This window comes from Salvelinus alpinus, chromosome 4, assembly GCF_045679555.1.
Source record: "Salvelinus alpinus chromosome 4, SLU_Salpinus.1, whole genome shotgun sequence".
NCBI lineage: Eukaryota > Metazoa > Chordata > Actinopteri > Salmoniformes > Salmonidae > Salvelinus > Salvelinus alpinus.
Genome location: NC_092089.1, coordinates 74144104 through 74160612, shown reverse-complemented (window position 1 = coordinate 74160612; position 16509 = coordinate 74144104). Strand labels below are relative to the sequence as shown.

The following is a 16509-nucleotide window of genomic DNA, read 5'->3' as shown; positions in this document are numbered from 1 at the left end:
GTCTGTCTGTCTGTCTGTCTGTCTGTCTGTCTGAAGACAGTAACTTGGCACAGGGTTGTTTTCCTTCCTCTCCATTTTCAACATCTCATTGATATCCAGTGACAAAGACAACCTCATGTTCTTCTCCTAATCGGAATCAGGAGCCACTAATCCACCTCCAGCTGCTCCTCTTACAAGAGGACAGAGGAACTGGGTTACTGCCCCGCTTAGAAGAGAAGGTTATGGTTTCCGTATATATTGACTCAAACGACAATAGAGTTCCTACGTTATGAATTCAGATGCAGAACATGTGTCCGAGTTATGCTAGAGTGATACAATGTGTCTTCACTGGCTGTACTCAGGCCTGAATGTCAATGAAATAGGTGTACGTTGTTTGAATTCCCTCTGTGTGATGTCAAGAAGCATAGGCTCTGGTTTGAATGTGGATCATGCGTTGATGCTGGAGTGTGTGTGTGTGTGTGTGCACGAGTGCAGTGCCTTTGTGCCTCCGCGTACGTGAATTTGTGCGTGTGGGTGTATGTGTGTGTGTATGTTTGGGTTTGTGAATCTGACCGCACCCCCCGTCACTCTCCTCTTCCTCTCCAGATGGCGGACGAAGCAGAATTTGGATTACTGCTTTCTCATGATGTATGCCCAGTCTAAAGGGACCTACTATGTGCAGGTACGAAACCTCAATCTTCCAGTATGCATCTGTTTACTGTTTTAGGAAATTAGTACATTCTGCAGTGTAAAATGAGAGTCTGGAAGTGTGTAAACACTATGAACTGTTTGTTCTGGGTATAATAGTGCTTGGAACTATGTTGCTCACAGGGCAGCCAATGCACATAACCTTCGAGCAGGTGGCACTCCACTTCACTTCATTTTCCACGCAAGACCTCTCGTGATGGTGACATGCCATAAATTAACCTCAGTCGTCTCCCACAGCCGGGGCTGCATTCGTGAGACCCGACGAACGCTTGCGTTTTGACATTAACACTCGATGCGGTTGTGTATTTTGACAGCGCTACTCGCTCTGAACTTCAAGGAGGTTCTCCTCTGGTGAAGGGCAGGGTAATTACTTCCACGTTAGTTCCCAGCCGGGGAAGGAAGTGGAAAGATGCAAACTCTGTTAGGCAGATGCAGATTAGGAGGGAGCGTTGTGATTAGGTTGGGATTTGGTTACCGTCTTTCTGCTGCTGTAAAATATCAGCCGTCTCCCATTCCTACCCATAACGTATGAGGATTTGTTGAAACACCACTAGGCCTCCATCAAAGCGTCTTCGGAACAAGAAGACAATCTGTATCCATTGAAGACGAGACTGAGGGAATGCAACGCATGTGTAGCATATGGCTCAGGCGCCAACGCTTGTACCATGTGACATTATGTGCTTTGATGAGAGCACAGAAACATTTGGTTCTGTGTTGCTCTGACATATTGTCTGAATGACTCCTGTCCCCTGGAGAGATGTGTTCTGATCTCATTCACAATGTGCCTTTGTACTCCTTAGAGAAAACAGAAGGCCATGTTAAAATAGCAGTAAAATCAGGGGCTACTCACCTTTCAACGTCCCTTTTCTACTTTTAAAACCTAGATGTTTCATTGAAATTGACAGTGTAGAATATATTAAAACAGACTGGTTCAAACACAGGTTTAAATCAACACATGTAACAGGTGCTTGAACAAACTGCCGCTCCTCATTACCGGGCAGACTTTAGCCACTGAGATAGAAACTGATGGAAACAGCCATGTTTATTCCGCCACCAGCTGGGGATAGGGTAACGGCCATCTGTTGCAGCCCAATGTATCACCCTGGCGTTTTATGCGACTCACAAAACATGTATCCGGGCTGTCTCCACCTCGGTCCCCACTCACGTCGGGAGAAGAGGGGGTGAGAGGGAAGCAGGGTGAGATGGGAAGTGACAGGAGTTGCGTGGTCCCAGTTTTGGAACCTCGCCTCAGAAAGGAGAGGAGAAGAGCGCATGTGACAGTTTATTTCTTCAGAATCACCTCATCTGTTTTGTGACACACAGAGCAGCTGTCACTCCTCTCACCACGGCAGGCTGTCCAGATGTCTTTTTTTTTTATTCATGTTAATTAGTTGCAGTTGACTGGGAGGTCTTTGGTAGTTTCATCTCCTGTTTAAGTCTACTGACTCATTTGAAGCTAATTTTAAAGCTTTTTTTGTAAGAGGATAAAGGACATCGTTTTTATTGGTTTAGAGTATACAAATGAAGCAATTAAGTAATTTTAATTGGAAATACAGTACCAGTCAAAAGTTTGGACACACCTACTCATTCAAGGGTTTTTCTTTATTTTTGCTGTTTTTTACATTGTATACTAATACTGAAGACATCAAAACTATGGAATAACACATATGGAATCATGTAGTAACCAAAAACGTTTGCCTTGCCTTGATTTGCACACTCTTGGCATTCTCTCAACCAGCTCCACCTGGAATGCTTTTCCAACAGTCTTGAAGGAGTTCACACACATGTTGAGCACTTGCTGGCTGCTTTTCCTTCACTCTGCAGTCCAACTCATCCCAACCATCTCAATGGGGTTGAGGTCGGGTGATTGTGGAGGCCAGGTCATCTGATGCAGCACTCCATGACTCTCCTTCTTGGTCAAATAGCCCATACACAGCCTGGAGGTGTGTTGGGTCATTGTCCTGTTGGTTAAGTGTGCCTTGAATTCTAAATAAATCACTGAAATTGTCTCCAGCAAAGCACCCCCACACCATAACACCTCCTCCTCCATGCTTCAAGGTGGTAACCACACATGCAGAGATCATCTGTTCATCTATGTGTCTCACAAAGACACGGCAGTTGGAACCAAAAATCTCTAATTTGGACTCATCAGACCAAAGGACACATTTCCACCTGTCTAATGTCCATTGCTTGTGTTTCTTGGCCAAAGCAAGTCTCTTCTTCTTATTGGTGTCCTTTAGTAGTGTTTTTTTGGGGGCCTGATTCATGCAGTCTCCTCTAAACAGTTGATGTTGAGATGTGTCTGAGGCTGGTAACTCTAATGAACGTATCCTCTGTAGCAGAGGTAACTCTGGGTCTTCCTTTCCTGGGTCGGTCTTCATGAGAGTCAGTTTCATCATAGCAATTGATGGTTTTTGCGACAGCACTTGAAGAGTGTCTAAAAGTAATGATGTATTGTCGTTTCTCTTTGCTTATTTGAGCTGTTCTTGCCATAATATGGACTTGGTCTTTTACCAAATAGGGCTATCTTCTGTATACCACCCCTACCTTGTCACAAAACAACTGATTGGCTCAAACTCGTTAAGAAGTAAATACATTCGACAAATTAACTTTTAACAAGGCACACCTGTTAATTGAAATGCATTTCAGGTGACTACCTCATGAAGCTGGTTGAGAAAATGCCAAGAGTGTGCAAAGCTGTCATCAAGGCAAAGGGTGTCTATTTGAAGAATCTCAAATATAAAATATATTTTTATTTGTTTTATACTTTTTTGGTTACCTCATGATTCCATATATGTTATTTCATCGTTTTGATGTCTTCACTATTATTCTACAATGTATAAAATAGTTTTAAAAAAAAATAAAAAATGTTTGAATTAGTAGGTGTGTCCAAACTTTTGACTGGTACTGTATACTGTATGCTGAACCATACAAATGTGTATTACATAATTTCAGGCTGTCATCTATTTTGTGTAATGCTTTTGACCCCATCCAGAGTTTTCAATTATTCAGAAGTACAGGCCATATGTTTGCAATCACAAAAAGGCATTGCTACAAATTACACCTATTAGTATTTAATAAAATGTAATGACTGGGAATTGTAACATTAATTCCCCTTTAATAAAGAAAATAAATGTTTAACTCTTTTCCTCCCCTTTTCTCTCCCTCAGCTGGAGGATGACATTGTAGCGCGTCCCAATTACTTCACCACGATGAAGAACTTTGCCCTGCAGCAGCCTTCCGAAGAGTGGATGATCTTGGAGTTCTCCCAGCTGGGCTTCATCGGTAAGCCTCAGCCTGTGCCAAAAGTGCTAGCCTAGCGCTACTGTTGTTAGTGTGAGTTAAAGAGCAACGACTCAGGGTGTTTTCACATTTGGTCCCTTTCAGGCATTTTTGGGGGTTCGCTTCATTTTTGTGCAGTGTGAACACTTCAAAGGAACTCAGACCCCTCAAAAAAGCCCCCGAAGTGAACCGAGCTGAGACCATCTCGAGAGGTGGTCTGAGGGCAGTTTGCTTGAATTCCGTGGTCCGGTTCCCTTTTTTAGGACCATGTGAATGCAAAGCTCACCAAGTTCGCTTGTTATTATTCCCCCCACCACACACTAGACTACTGCAACAACGTTTCCCTTGCCATAACCCCTCACATTGGTGCCACAAAGAGAGAAGATGATAATATGCAGGTTCGGCAGAATAAATGTGTCCTGTTTTTGGATATTGATTAGCGATTGTCAAGGACGCACAGAAATTCCTAAATTAGGTTTTAGTTTAGATTATTTGTTTGCAGTATGTGATCTATAGGCTAAGATAGCTTCATAAGCTGTTTATTGATTGTGGGGTTTGAAAAGTGTGAGAAGACAAGAAATTTGGTGAGAATCACAACATAGATTACAAAATATTTTCTTGTTCTTAAAGGGGCAGTACAGTAGCATACCTTGGGTGTACAATTTTCAATTACATCATTATTTATTCTGCAGTTATTCTATTGCAATTTATTATTTGACCAATAAAATGCACATGTTAATAGTATCTTCTGAATACAATTATTATGTCTCATATTTTAACTAAATGCAATCTATTAGCTTCTAAAATGTAAGTAGGTACAGTACCAGTCAAAAGTTAGGACACAGCTACTCATTCAAGGGTTTTTCTTTATTTTTACTGTTTTCTACATTGTAGAATAATAGTGAAGACATCAAAACTATGAAATAACACATATGAAATCATGTAGTAACCAAATTTTTTTTAGATTCTTTGTATTTTAGATTTTAGATTCTTTGAAGTAGCTACCATTGGCCTTGATGACAGCTTTGCACAATCTTGGCATTCCCTCATCCAGCTTCATCTGGAATGCTTTTCCAACAGTCTTGAAGGAGTTCCCACATATGCTAAGCACTTGTTGGCTGCTTTTCCTTCACTCTGTGGTCCAACTCATCCCAAACCATCTGAATTGGGTTGAGGTTGGGTGATTGTGGAGGCCAGGTCATCTGATGCAGCACTCTATCACTCTCCTCATGAGAGACAGTTTCACCATAGCGCTTGATGGTTTTGCGACTGCACTCGAAGAAACTTTCAAAGTTCTTGAAATTTGACTGACCTTCATGTCTTAAAGTAATGAGGGACTGTTGTTTCTCTTTGCTTATTTGAGCTGTTCTTGCCATAATATGGACTTGGTCTTTTACCAAATAGGGCTATCTTCTGTATACCAACCCTGCTTTGTCACAACACAAAGATCGGCTCAAACGCATTAAGAAGTAAAGAAATTAGACAAATTAACTTTTAACAAGGCACACCTGTTAATTGAAATACATTCCAGGTGACTACCCCATGAAGCTGGTTGAGAAAATGCCAAGTGTTTGCAATGCTTTAAACGAGTAGATGTGTCCAAACTTTTGACTGGTACTGAATATCTAGCTGTCCGATAACACATTCTGATTGAATGACTTGTCCTGCACTTGGAAAAAGATCTTGGTTTCTTTCTAAACATAGCAATGTAAATGCAAAGAGGACTCGGTTTACAAAATAGTTGAAGTGAACTGGCAAAAGAGTTGAGTCCTCATTCAAAGGCAAGGTCACTGTGAATACAAAGAGAACTGAGTTCTTTTGACTTTTTACCGCATAGTACACTTTAAAGAGGACTGAGATCGGTTCTTTGAAAGAGGACTATATATGAAAACACCCTCAGTGTCACCAAAGCAGTGTTACTACAGCCTAAAGAGCTAGCCGTACCACGTTACTGTTGAGTGCCTGTGTGTGCTGAAGAGCTACTTCTACGATTGCAAAAATCCGGTAACTTTCCCAACATTCCTAGGTTTTCCAGAAATCCTGGTTGATTTCTTGCTTATTCCCTCCTGATTCCAGGCATCTTCCAAACGGGTTTTTTGGAAAACCAGGGAATTTGGGGAAAGTTACCGTATTTTTGCAATCCTAGCTATGTCATCAATAGACTAGAGCCTCAAGAGCTAGTCCTAGCACCCTACTGTTGAGTGTGTGCTAAAAGACCAATGTCACCAACTACGGTCAGAAGAACTAGCCAGGTACTCTAATAGTGAACGTTAAACATTTATGACTTAAGATTCTCACCAAGGCAGCCCCAAAAAAGGGACTTACTATGAACCCACAAGTAGGACACTGATACTTGAACAATGGACTCGACGGCCACTTGGTTATTCATACGAATAATGCTGACAAATGGCAAAGGTAAGCTATTTTAGTCAGAAGGTTATAATCAAATCTACAGCTTGGCAGGAAAGTTGTTTCTAAGCTCCCTCCAACTTGTCAGAACTACATTTCAAAGTACCCACTTTGAATTAAAGCCGGCGAAATTAATTGAAGCTTTAACCTGCATTTGATCTCTGCTCTAATTATACTGCAGAGAGTAATCAATTACGTATATCTTCCAGAATCTTTCACTGTGGGGTAGCTGGCATGTGAAAATACAGTGCTCTGTTGACTGGAGCTGAAGGAAATTGAATTGATTTTAGAGGCAAGGCCACAGTCTCGGTTAGTGAGAGCAGTTCCAACTTCCAATTAAAGTGAACTGAAGGGGAACATTTTTTAAATGCGGCCAAAACTTTTCAGTGGTTGTGTTATCTTTGGTGAGAAAATGGGGAACACATGTGGTGTGTTTTCGGGGCTCGTGCGGAGCTAGTTGTTTCCGACCCAAAGTAAAGAGGTTTTGACAGCCAGCACAGGGCCGGGTCCCAAGGTAAACGGAACCAAAGAATCCCCTAGCCGCTGTTCCACAGGGTTTGACACGTGTCGGACACGGACAGACCCCATGGGGTCTATCATGTAGACAAGCTTTCTAACTACACTAACTCAGTATCAGAGTCAATTGTGTCTTTTGATGAAAACGAATAGTGATATACATTATCCTTACCCCCCAGCACTCATCTATGACTGAAATAAAAACATGGTGCAGATTGATTTGAAATGATGAGCGGAAAATACCCAAAATAAACCTTTCTCTGATGGTCTGTTTTTGTCATGGGACTCCAAATAGTCTGGCTGAAGCTGAATTACACTTTATGACTGTGGCCTTTGACATTTCAAACATTTCCATTCAGAGCTTAAGAGGGGTATGGTGTCTTGTGACTCTCTGCTGATCAGTAAAAAACGAATTACCGAATCCACTGAAAAGCCCCCAAGAGGCCACCACCATGTGCTTTTGTTTTGTTCTCTGATAAATGTGAAAGACGAGTATTACAGTGGCTTGTATTCATGGATGCCAAGGGAAGCCAGGCTTCCTCAAAAAATGTACCAAGAAAAAAACATACTTTATCTTTCGTCTCTGTGTTTCATAAATGTCCTTCAATTCGCAAGGCTGAATGTATCTCACTGGAGAAAGCATCCGAGGGAACGATTCACCCCTCTGTCTCAGTATGTGTAGCGTATCTATCTGATGCTTTCTGGTCAGAAAGAGTATGACATTGTTGCCTCCCGTAGTAGCATTTAAGTGCAAGGGAAGCCAGCGAGAATTTGGCCTCCCTTGATAAAAAAATTAATCAAATAATGGCCCATCAGTGTTGAGCTAAACTGAGTGAGCTCAGCTGTGAATGCTCCTAACGCACCCAAAAAAAAGTGTGAAGGGAAGCCAGTTTGGATTTGGCTTCAGACCAATCACATAACAAGCCAAATGTCATTATTGACAGATTTTTGTATTTATTGTTGCATCTCGTTGTGTCCCAAGGTAAACTGAACCAAAGAATCCCATAGCCGCCATTATGGCAGGGTTTGACAGGTGCCGGACACAGACAGACCACATGGCTGGCTGGCTAGCTAGCTAGCTAAAATCGTCCCTCTCCTAAATTAGCCATGGAGATAGGGATTTGGTCTTGTGGTTTTATTTAATTCTCCGTGCTGGCCAATGATTATAACAGCGATTCTGATCCAACCATAAGTTCCTACGTTGTGCCCCTGGCCTGAGAGGATGGAAGTTCAACATGTAGCTAGATTTAGTATGCTAACGTTAACTAGCTGGCCTGGCACATCATTGCCCATAAAAGGAAGTTAGGCTAGCGAGCAAGCGTTTTAGCTAGGTAGCCAAGGTCAACAAAAACTAAAAGTGTGTACTGTATGATAGAACGTTTAGGCAACATGAAAGAGAGGAGTATGGGATTGGCGTTTCTCTACAAGTAGAGTGAGTCGACGTGTTTTTTCTACTTGCACGCACGCACGCACGCACACACACACACACACACACACACACACACACACACACACACACACACACACACACACACACACACACACACACACACACACACACACACACACACACACACACACGCACAAATCAGTACCATGGATAGCCACATCATATTTAGCTTACGTTGATTGGACTAAATAGTTTTTGGTATCTTTTAGTTGTCACTGTATTAGACTAAGCATAGGTGATTTGATGATGTTGAAATGGTGGAAGAATATTGGCGGCAGCTCCTGTTTTCTTTGTGACTTGCGGTAACACTCCTTGGTTCTAAATCAATAGTTTAGTAGTCTTGACCATGCTGTAGGTCGTGTAACTGTTTGTTAACATGCAATATATTTTGTGGACTTCACCGGAAAGATGTTGCTCTCCGGGTTTGTAATGAAACAAAGGTGTGGTTGAATTCATTCTTCCACTATTTCTTCTTATGGTCTCAGCCTTACGCCTATATATCATGGTGGCAAGGCATATGAACTAACAGGTTATAGAGCAAACAATTATAAAGCAATTATCACAACACATACACTACCGTTCAAAAGTTTGGGGTCACTTAGAAATGTCCTTGTTTTTGAAAGAAAAGCAATTTTTTTGTCCATTAAAATAACATCAAATTGATCAGAAATACATTGTTAATGTTGTAAATGACTATTGTAGGTGGGAACGGCTGACTTTTAATGGAATACCTACATAGGTGTACAGAGGCCTATTATCAGCACCATCACTCCTGTGTTCCAATGGCACGTTGTGCTAGCTAATCCAAGTTTATCATTTAAAAGGCTAATTGATCATTAGAAAACCCTTTTGCAATTATGTTAGCAGAACTGAAAACTGTTGTTCTGATTAAAGAAGCAATAAAACTGGCCTTCTTTAGACTAGTGGAATATCTGGAGCATCAGCATTTGTGGGTTCGATTACATGCTCAAAATGGCCAGAAACAAATAACTTTCTTCTGAAACTCGTCAGTCTATTCTTGTTCTGAGAAATGAAGGCTATTCCATGTGAGAAATTGTCAAGAAACATATCTCATGCAACGCTGTGTACTACGACTCCCTTCACAGAACAGTGCAAACGGGCTCTAACCAGAATAGAAATAGGAGTGGGAGGCCCCGGTGCACAACTGAGCAAGAGGACAAGTACATTAGTGTCTAGTTTGAGAATCAGACGCGGGTACTTTTTAATGAAGCTGCCAGTTGAGGACTTGTGAGGCGTCTGTTTCTCAAACTAGACAATCTAATGTACTTGTCCATCTGCTCAGTTGTGCACCAGACATCACCGGCAACAACGACGCCTATGGGCACAAACCCACCGTCGCTGGACCAGACAGGACAGGCAAAAAGTGCTCTTCACTGACGAGTCACGGTTTTGTCTCACCAGGGGTGATGGTCGGATTTGCGTTTATCGCCGAAGGAATGAGCGTTACACCGAGGCCTGTACTGTGGATCAATTTGGAGGTGGAGGGTCCGTCATGGTCTGGGGCGGTGTGTCACAGCATCATCGGACTGAGCTTGTTGTCATTGCAGGCAATCTCAATGCTGTGCGTTACAGGGAAGACATCCTCCTCCCTCATGTGGTACCCTTCCTGCAGGCTCATCCTGACATGACCCTCCAGCATGACAATGCCACCAGCCATACTGCTCGTTCTGTGCGTGATTTCCTGCAAGACAGGAATGTCAGTGTTCTGCCATGGCCAGCGAAGAGCCCGTATCTCAATCCCATTGAGCACGTCTGGTATCTGTTGGATCGGAGGGTGAGGGCTAGGGCCATTCCTCCCAGAAATGTCTGTGAACTTGCAGGTGCCTTGGAAGAGTGGGGTAACATCTCACAGCAAGAACTGGCAAATCTGGTGCAGTCCATGAGGAGGAGATGCACTGCAGTACTTAATGCAGCTGGTGGCCACACCAGATACTGACTGTTACTGTTACTTTTGATTTTGACCCCCCCCCCCCCCCCCCCCCCTTTGTTCAGTTACACATTATTCAATTTCTGTTAGTCACATGTCTGTGGAACTTGTTCAGTTTACGTCTCAGTTGTTGAATCTTATGTTCATACAAATATTTACACATGTTATGTTTGCTGAAAATAAACAGTTGACAGTGAGAGGATGTTTCTTTTTTTGCTGAGTTTATAATATGTTATATTGTCTATGAGAGAACCCCCCCTAAGTGTTTCACCAAATAGGGAACTATTCAATGTTTTCCACTCTGACATAGTCCCTCTCTCCTCCATGATTCACAAGAGTTCTTTCTCTCCCTTTCTCTCTCTGACACACACACACACACACACACACACACACACACAGTCTCACGTACACACAATTACACTGCATGTGCCACACTCTTTCTCATGAGCCCCTGCTGCTCCACTTTACTCTAATAAGTCCCAGAGTGCTGTTCGGGGCCCAGCTTAACCAGTGATTGATGTCCACTCTGCTCTCTCCACACCATCCCTCCAGCCCCATCTCCCCCAGCAAAGACCTCCCAGCTATAGAACCAGCAGGATGTATAGGGACTAAGGAGCAGGATGTAAATGGACTAAGGAGTGGGATATATAGGACCAGCAGGATGTAAAGGGACTAAGGAGTAGGATGTATAGGGACTAGAGAGTAAGATGTATAGGGACTAGTGGGTAGGATCTATAGGGACTAAGGACTAGGATGTATAGGGACTAAGGACTAGGATGTATAGGGACTAAGGACTAGGATGTATAGGGACTAAGGAGTAGGATGTATAGGGACTAGGGAGTAGGATGGGTAGGGACTAGGGGGTAGAATGTATAGGGACTAAGGAGTAGGATGTATAGGGACTAGGGAGCAGGATGTATAGGGACTAAGGAGTAGGATGGATAGGGACTAGGGAGCAGGATGTATAGGGACTAAGGAGTAGGATGTATAGGGACTAATGAGTAGGATGTATAGGGACTAGGGAGTAAGATGTTTAGGGATTAGGAGGTAGGATGTGTAGGGATTAGGGGGTAGGATATATAGGGACTAGGGAGTAGGATGGGTAGGGACTAGGGAGTAGGATGGATAGGGACTAAGGAGTAGGATGTATAGGGACTAGGGAGTAGGATGTATAGGGACTAAGGAGTAGGATGTATAGGGACTAAGGAGTAGGGTGTATAGGGAACAGGAAGTAGTATGCATAGGGACTAGGGAGCAGGATGGATAGGGACTAGGGAGTAAGATGTATAGGGTCTATGGGGTAGGATGTATAGGGATTAGGGGGTAAGATATATAAAGACAAGGGAGTAGGGTGGGTGGGGACTAGGGAGTAGGATGTGTAGGGACTAGGGAGTAGGATGTTTAGGGACTAAAGAGTAGGATGGATAGGGACTAGGGAGTAGGATATATAGGGACTAGGGGTAGGATGTATAGGGACTAAGGGGTAGGATGTATAGAGTCTACGGAGTAGGATGTATAGAGAGTAGGGAGCAGGATGTGTAGGGACTAAGGAGGATGTATCGGGACTAAGGGGTTTGATATATAGGGACTAGGGAGCAGGATGTATATGGACTAAGGGGTAGGATGTATAGGGACTAAGGGGTAGGATGTATAGGGACTAAGGGGTAGGATGGATAGGGACTAGGGAGTAGGATGTATAGGGAATAAGGAGTAGGATGTATAGGGAATAAGGAGTTGGATGTATAGGGACTAGGGGGTAGGATGTATAGGGACTAAGGAGAAGGATGTGTAGGGACTAGGGGGACTAGGGAGTAAGATGTATAGGGACTAAGGGGTAGGATGTATAGGGAATAAGGAGTTGGATGTATAGGGACTAGGGGGTAGGATGTATAGGGACTAGGGAGTAGTATGCATAGGGACTAGGGAGCAGGATGGATAGGGACTAGGGAGTAGGATGTATAGGGACTAGGGAGCAGGATGTATAGGGACTAAGGAGTCGGGTGTACAGGGACTCGGGAGTAGGATGGGTAGGGACTAGGGAGCAGGATGTATAGGGACTAAGGAGTAGAATGGATAGAGACTAAGGAGCAGGATGTATAGTGACTAAGGAGTAGGATGTATTGTAACTAAGCAGTAGGATGTATAGGGACTAATGAGTAGGATTTATAGGAACTGGGGAGTAAGATGTATAGGGACTAGGGAGGATGTATCGGGACTAAGGGGTTTGATATATAGGGACTAGGGAGCAGGATGTATATGGACTAAGGGGTAGGATGTATAGGGACTAAGGGGTAGGATGTATAGGGACTAAGGGGTAGGATGGATAGGGACTAGGGAGTAGGATGTATAGGGAATAAGGAGTAGGATGTATAGGGAATAAGGAGTTGGATGTATAGGGACTAGGGGGTAGGATGTATAGGGACTAAGGAGAAGGATGTGTAGGGACTAGGGGGACTAGGGAGTAAGATGTATAGGGACTAAGGGGTAGGATGTATAGGGAATAAGGAGTTGGATGTATAGGGACTAGGGGGTAGGATGTATAGGGACTAGGGAGTAGTATGCATAGGGACTAGGGAGCAGGATGGATAGGGACTAGGGAGTAGGATGTATAGGGACTAGGGAGCAGGATGTATAGGGACTAAGGAGTCGGGTGTACAGGGACTCGGGAGTAGGATGGGTAGGGACTAGGGAGCAGGATGTATAGGGACTAAGGAGTAGAATGGATAGAGACTAAGGAGCAGGATGTATAGTGACTAAGGAGTAGGATGTATTGTAACTAAGCAGTAGGATGTATAGGGACTAATGAGTAGGATTTATAGGAACTGGGGAGTAAGATGTATAGGGACTAGGGAGTAGGATGGGTAGGGATTAAGGGGTAGGATGTATAGAGTCTAGGGAGTAGGATGTATAGGGACTAGGGAGTAGGATGGGTAGGGATTAAGGGTTAGGATGTATAGGGATTAGGGAGTAGGATGGGTAGGGACTAGGGAGTAGGATGGGTAGGGACTAGGGACTAGGATGTTTAGGGACTAGGGAGCAGGATGTATAGGGACTAAGGAGTAGGGTGTAAAGGGACTAGGGAGCAGGGTGTATAGGGACTAAGGAGTAGGATGGATAGGGACTAGGGAGCAGGATGTATAGGGACTAAGGAGTAGGATGTATAGGGACTAGGGAGTAAGATGTATAGGGATTAAGGGTAGCAGGATGTATAGGGAGTAAGATGTATGGGGTCTAGGCGGTAGGATGTATAGAGTCTAGGGGGTAGGATGTATAGGGACTAGGGGGTAGGATGTATAGGGACTAGGGGGTAGGATGTATAGAGTCTAGGGGGTAGGATGTATAGGGACTAGGGGGTAGGATGTATTTGAACTGGGGGAATGATGAATAGGGACTATGGAGTCGGATGGATAGGGAGCAGGATGGATAAGGACCCGGGGGTAGGATTGATAGGGAGCAGGATGGATAGAGACTAGAGCAGGATGGATAGGGACTAGGGAGCAGGATGGGTAGGGACTAGGTGTAGGATGTATAGGAGCTAAGGTGTAGGATGTATAGGGACTAAGGAGTAGGATGTATTGTAACTAAGCAGTAGGATGTATAGGCACTAATGAGTAGGATGTATAGGAACTGGGGAGTAAGATGTATAGGGATTAAGGGGTAGGATGTATAGAGTCTAGGGAGTAGGATGTATAGGGACTAGGGGGTAGGATGGATATGGAGCAGGATGGATAAGGACCCGGGGGTAGGATGGATAGGGAGCAGGATGGATAGGGACTAGGGAGAAGGATGGATAGGGAGCAGGATGGATAGAGACTAGGGAGCAGGATGGATAGGGACTAGGGAGCAGGATGGGTAGGGACTAGGTGTAGGATGTATAGGAGCTAAGGTGTAGGATGTATAGGGACTAGGGAGCAGAATGTATCAGTACTAAGGGGTAGATTGTATAGGGACTAAGGGGTAGGATGTATAGGGACTAAGGGGTGGGCTGTATAGGGTCTAAGGGGTAGGCTGTATAGGGAGTAGGATGTATAGGGACAAGGGAGTAGGATGGGTAGGGACTAGGGAGTAGGATGTATAGAGTCTAAGCAGTAGGATGTATAGGGACTAAGGAGTAGGATGTATAGGGACTAAGCAGTAGGATGTATAGGGACTAAGGGGTAGGATGTATATGGACAAAAGGGTAGGATGTATAGGATCTAGGGAGTAGGATGGATAGGGACTAGGGAGTAGGATGTATAGGGACTAAGGCTTATGATGTATAGGGACTAGGGGGTAGGATGGATAGGGACTAAGGAGTAGGATTTATAGGGACTAGACTAGGGGAATTGGGAGTAAAATGTATATGGACTATGGAGTAGTATGCATAGTGTCTAGGGAGCAGGATGTATAGGGACTAGGGAGCAGGATGGATAGTGACTAGGGAGCAAGATGGATAGGGACTAGGGAGCAAGATGGATAGGGACTTGGGAGTAGGATGTATAGGGACTAGGGGGTAGGCTGTATAGGGACTATGGAGTAGGATATATAGGGACTAGGGGGTAGGATATATAGGGACTAAGGAGTAGGCGCTGATCTAAGGTCAGTCAAATTGCTCCCCCTAATGGTTAAGGGTAGATTAGGAGAGTGCAAGCTGATCTGAGATCTGTGCCCACAGGCAACTTCTACCTATTGGGGAATAGTTTATTGGAAGCCAATTGACTAATAAAATGATCGATGTCTCTGGAATATGTTGCTACTGGACTAAACGTTGTCTCCGAGGCCTATCTTCAATGGGGGGTGTTACAAATGCACGGAGGCTTGTTGTGCAATTAAACTGAACGTCTTTACTTCACATCAACATGTTAACAACTCGTACAAACCTCCCTCATCCAATCCTCACACCTCTGTACACGCACAACGTGCCTGATACTTTCTTAAAGCAACAGTATTCAATTCTCACGACACCATATTACTGAACACAACGGGGGGGTTAACAAAGCTCAGATTGCCATTCACTTTCAATTGAGTAGAAATTGTAGACTGACATTGCTTGGCGTGGGCCTTCTCCTATTCCACTTATCAAACATAAAGCGAAGGCGTGTCAAATAAGCTTCTGACGGATGCCATATCCGTTGCTGTTACTTGCTGTGCTTAGCTAAGCGTGTAAAGTCTGCCTGTCAGTTTAGTCTGTAGATTCGTAACCGGGCTTCCCGTGGAGGAAATTGAGGTGAGGCGTCTCTTTCTCTTCCCCCTCTTTCTGTCATTCTCTCGCTCTCCTTCCCATCTCTCTCTCCCTGTCTCCCCCGCATCTCTCTCTCTCTCATTATCTCCTCTCTCTTTTTCTCCCCCTCTTTCTCTTTCTTTCTCTCTATCCCCCTCTCCACTCACATTTAATTGGAGCGCATGGTCCTCACGGGTAGCCCGGGACAGCGGGCCCAGTTCGACAACCGTGACTGAATGCCGTTCTGAGGCACACTCGCCCCAGAGTTTTGATAAGCCGACAGGCTCGCTTCTCCCGACCGTCACAACGAGCAGCTCGCTGAATCATGGCCGCCGGGCTGTCAACACCATTGGTCATGGAAAAGACACCAACCTCAGTTCTCCATTCCTCTTTTTCTGTCTGAGAATATGAGAGAGGGAGTAGGGAAGGGAATAGACTGATTTGAAATCTCATGTCAAGATTTAGGCTTACCGAGTTCAAGGTCGTCAGCTTTTAGAGATTTTAAACATAAGAGGTAGTTGAAAAGAGGAATAGCTAGAGGGTTGAGTAATGATACTCTTACCTTTTTGCTTCTTATTCCCTAAAGATGTAGAAATTAATTTCGACAAGAAGGTTTGCCTGGTTTGTGCACATGTATCCAATCTCCTATACTCATCATGCGTCATTACCCGGTCATAGAGCAACACAGCCTCTGTTTTAGGCTTAGTGCAGTCAGTGTTTGACTGCCTCAAAACACAATTACATAAGATAATTAGCCGTCACTGTGACGATAATGATCCAAGACACACCATAACAATATTCCCCTCACAGGATAAGCCATGCAGCGCTAAATACATCATTCCGGCTAGGCGACAGGAGGATTTGTGAGCAGTAATCTGATGGGTTGTGCTCCGATGGGGCTCTCTCAGGTGTTTTTAGGAGCCCTAGCTAGTGGTTAGCGACTGCTCCCCTCTCTCCCCTCTGCTGTCATTAGCATTCCGCAGCTAACCAGCGTGACAGGGCTAGCAGCCGGCACAA

General features: G+C 44.1%; 1 protein-coding gene across 1 annotated transcript in view; it reads left to right on the top strand.

The window, feature by feature from the left end:
• LOC139574427 (alpha-1,3-mannosyl-glycoprotein 4-beta-N-acetylglucosaminyltransferase B) overlaps positions 1 to 16509 on the top strand; it is a 178337-nt gene that overhangs the window by 133965 nt on the left and 27863 nt on the right. The window contains exons 7-8 of the mRNA XM_071398984.1: positions 586 to 661; positions 3858 to 3972. Coding sequence (XP_071255085.1) covers positions 586 to 661; positions 3858 to 3972 — 191 coding nt within the window. The remainder of the gene's footprint in view (positions 1 to 585; positions 662 to 3857; positions 3973 to 16509) is intronic.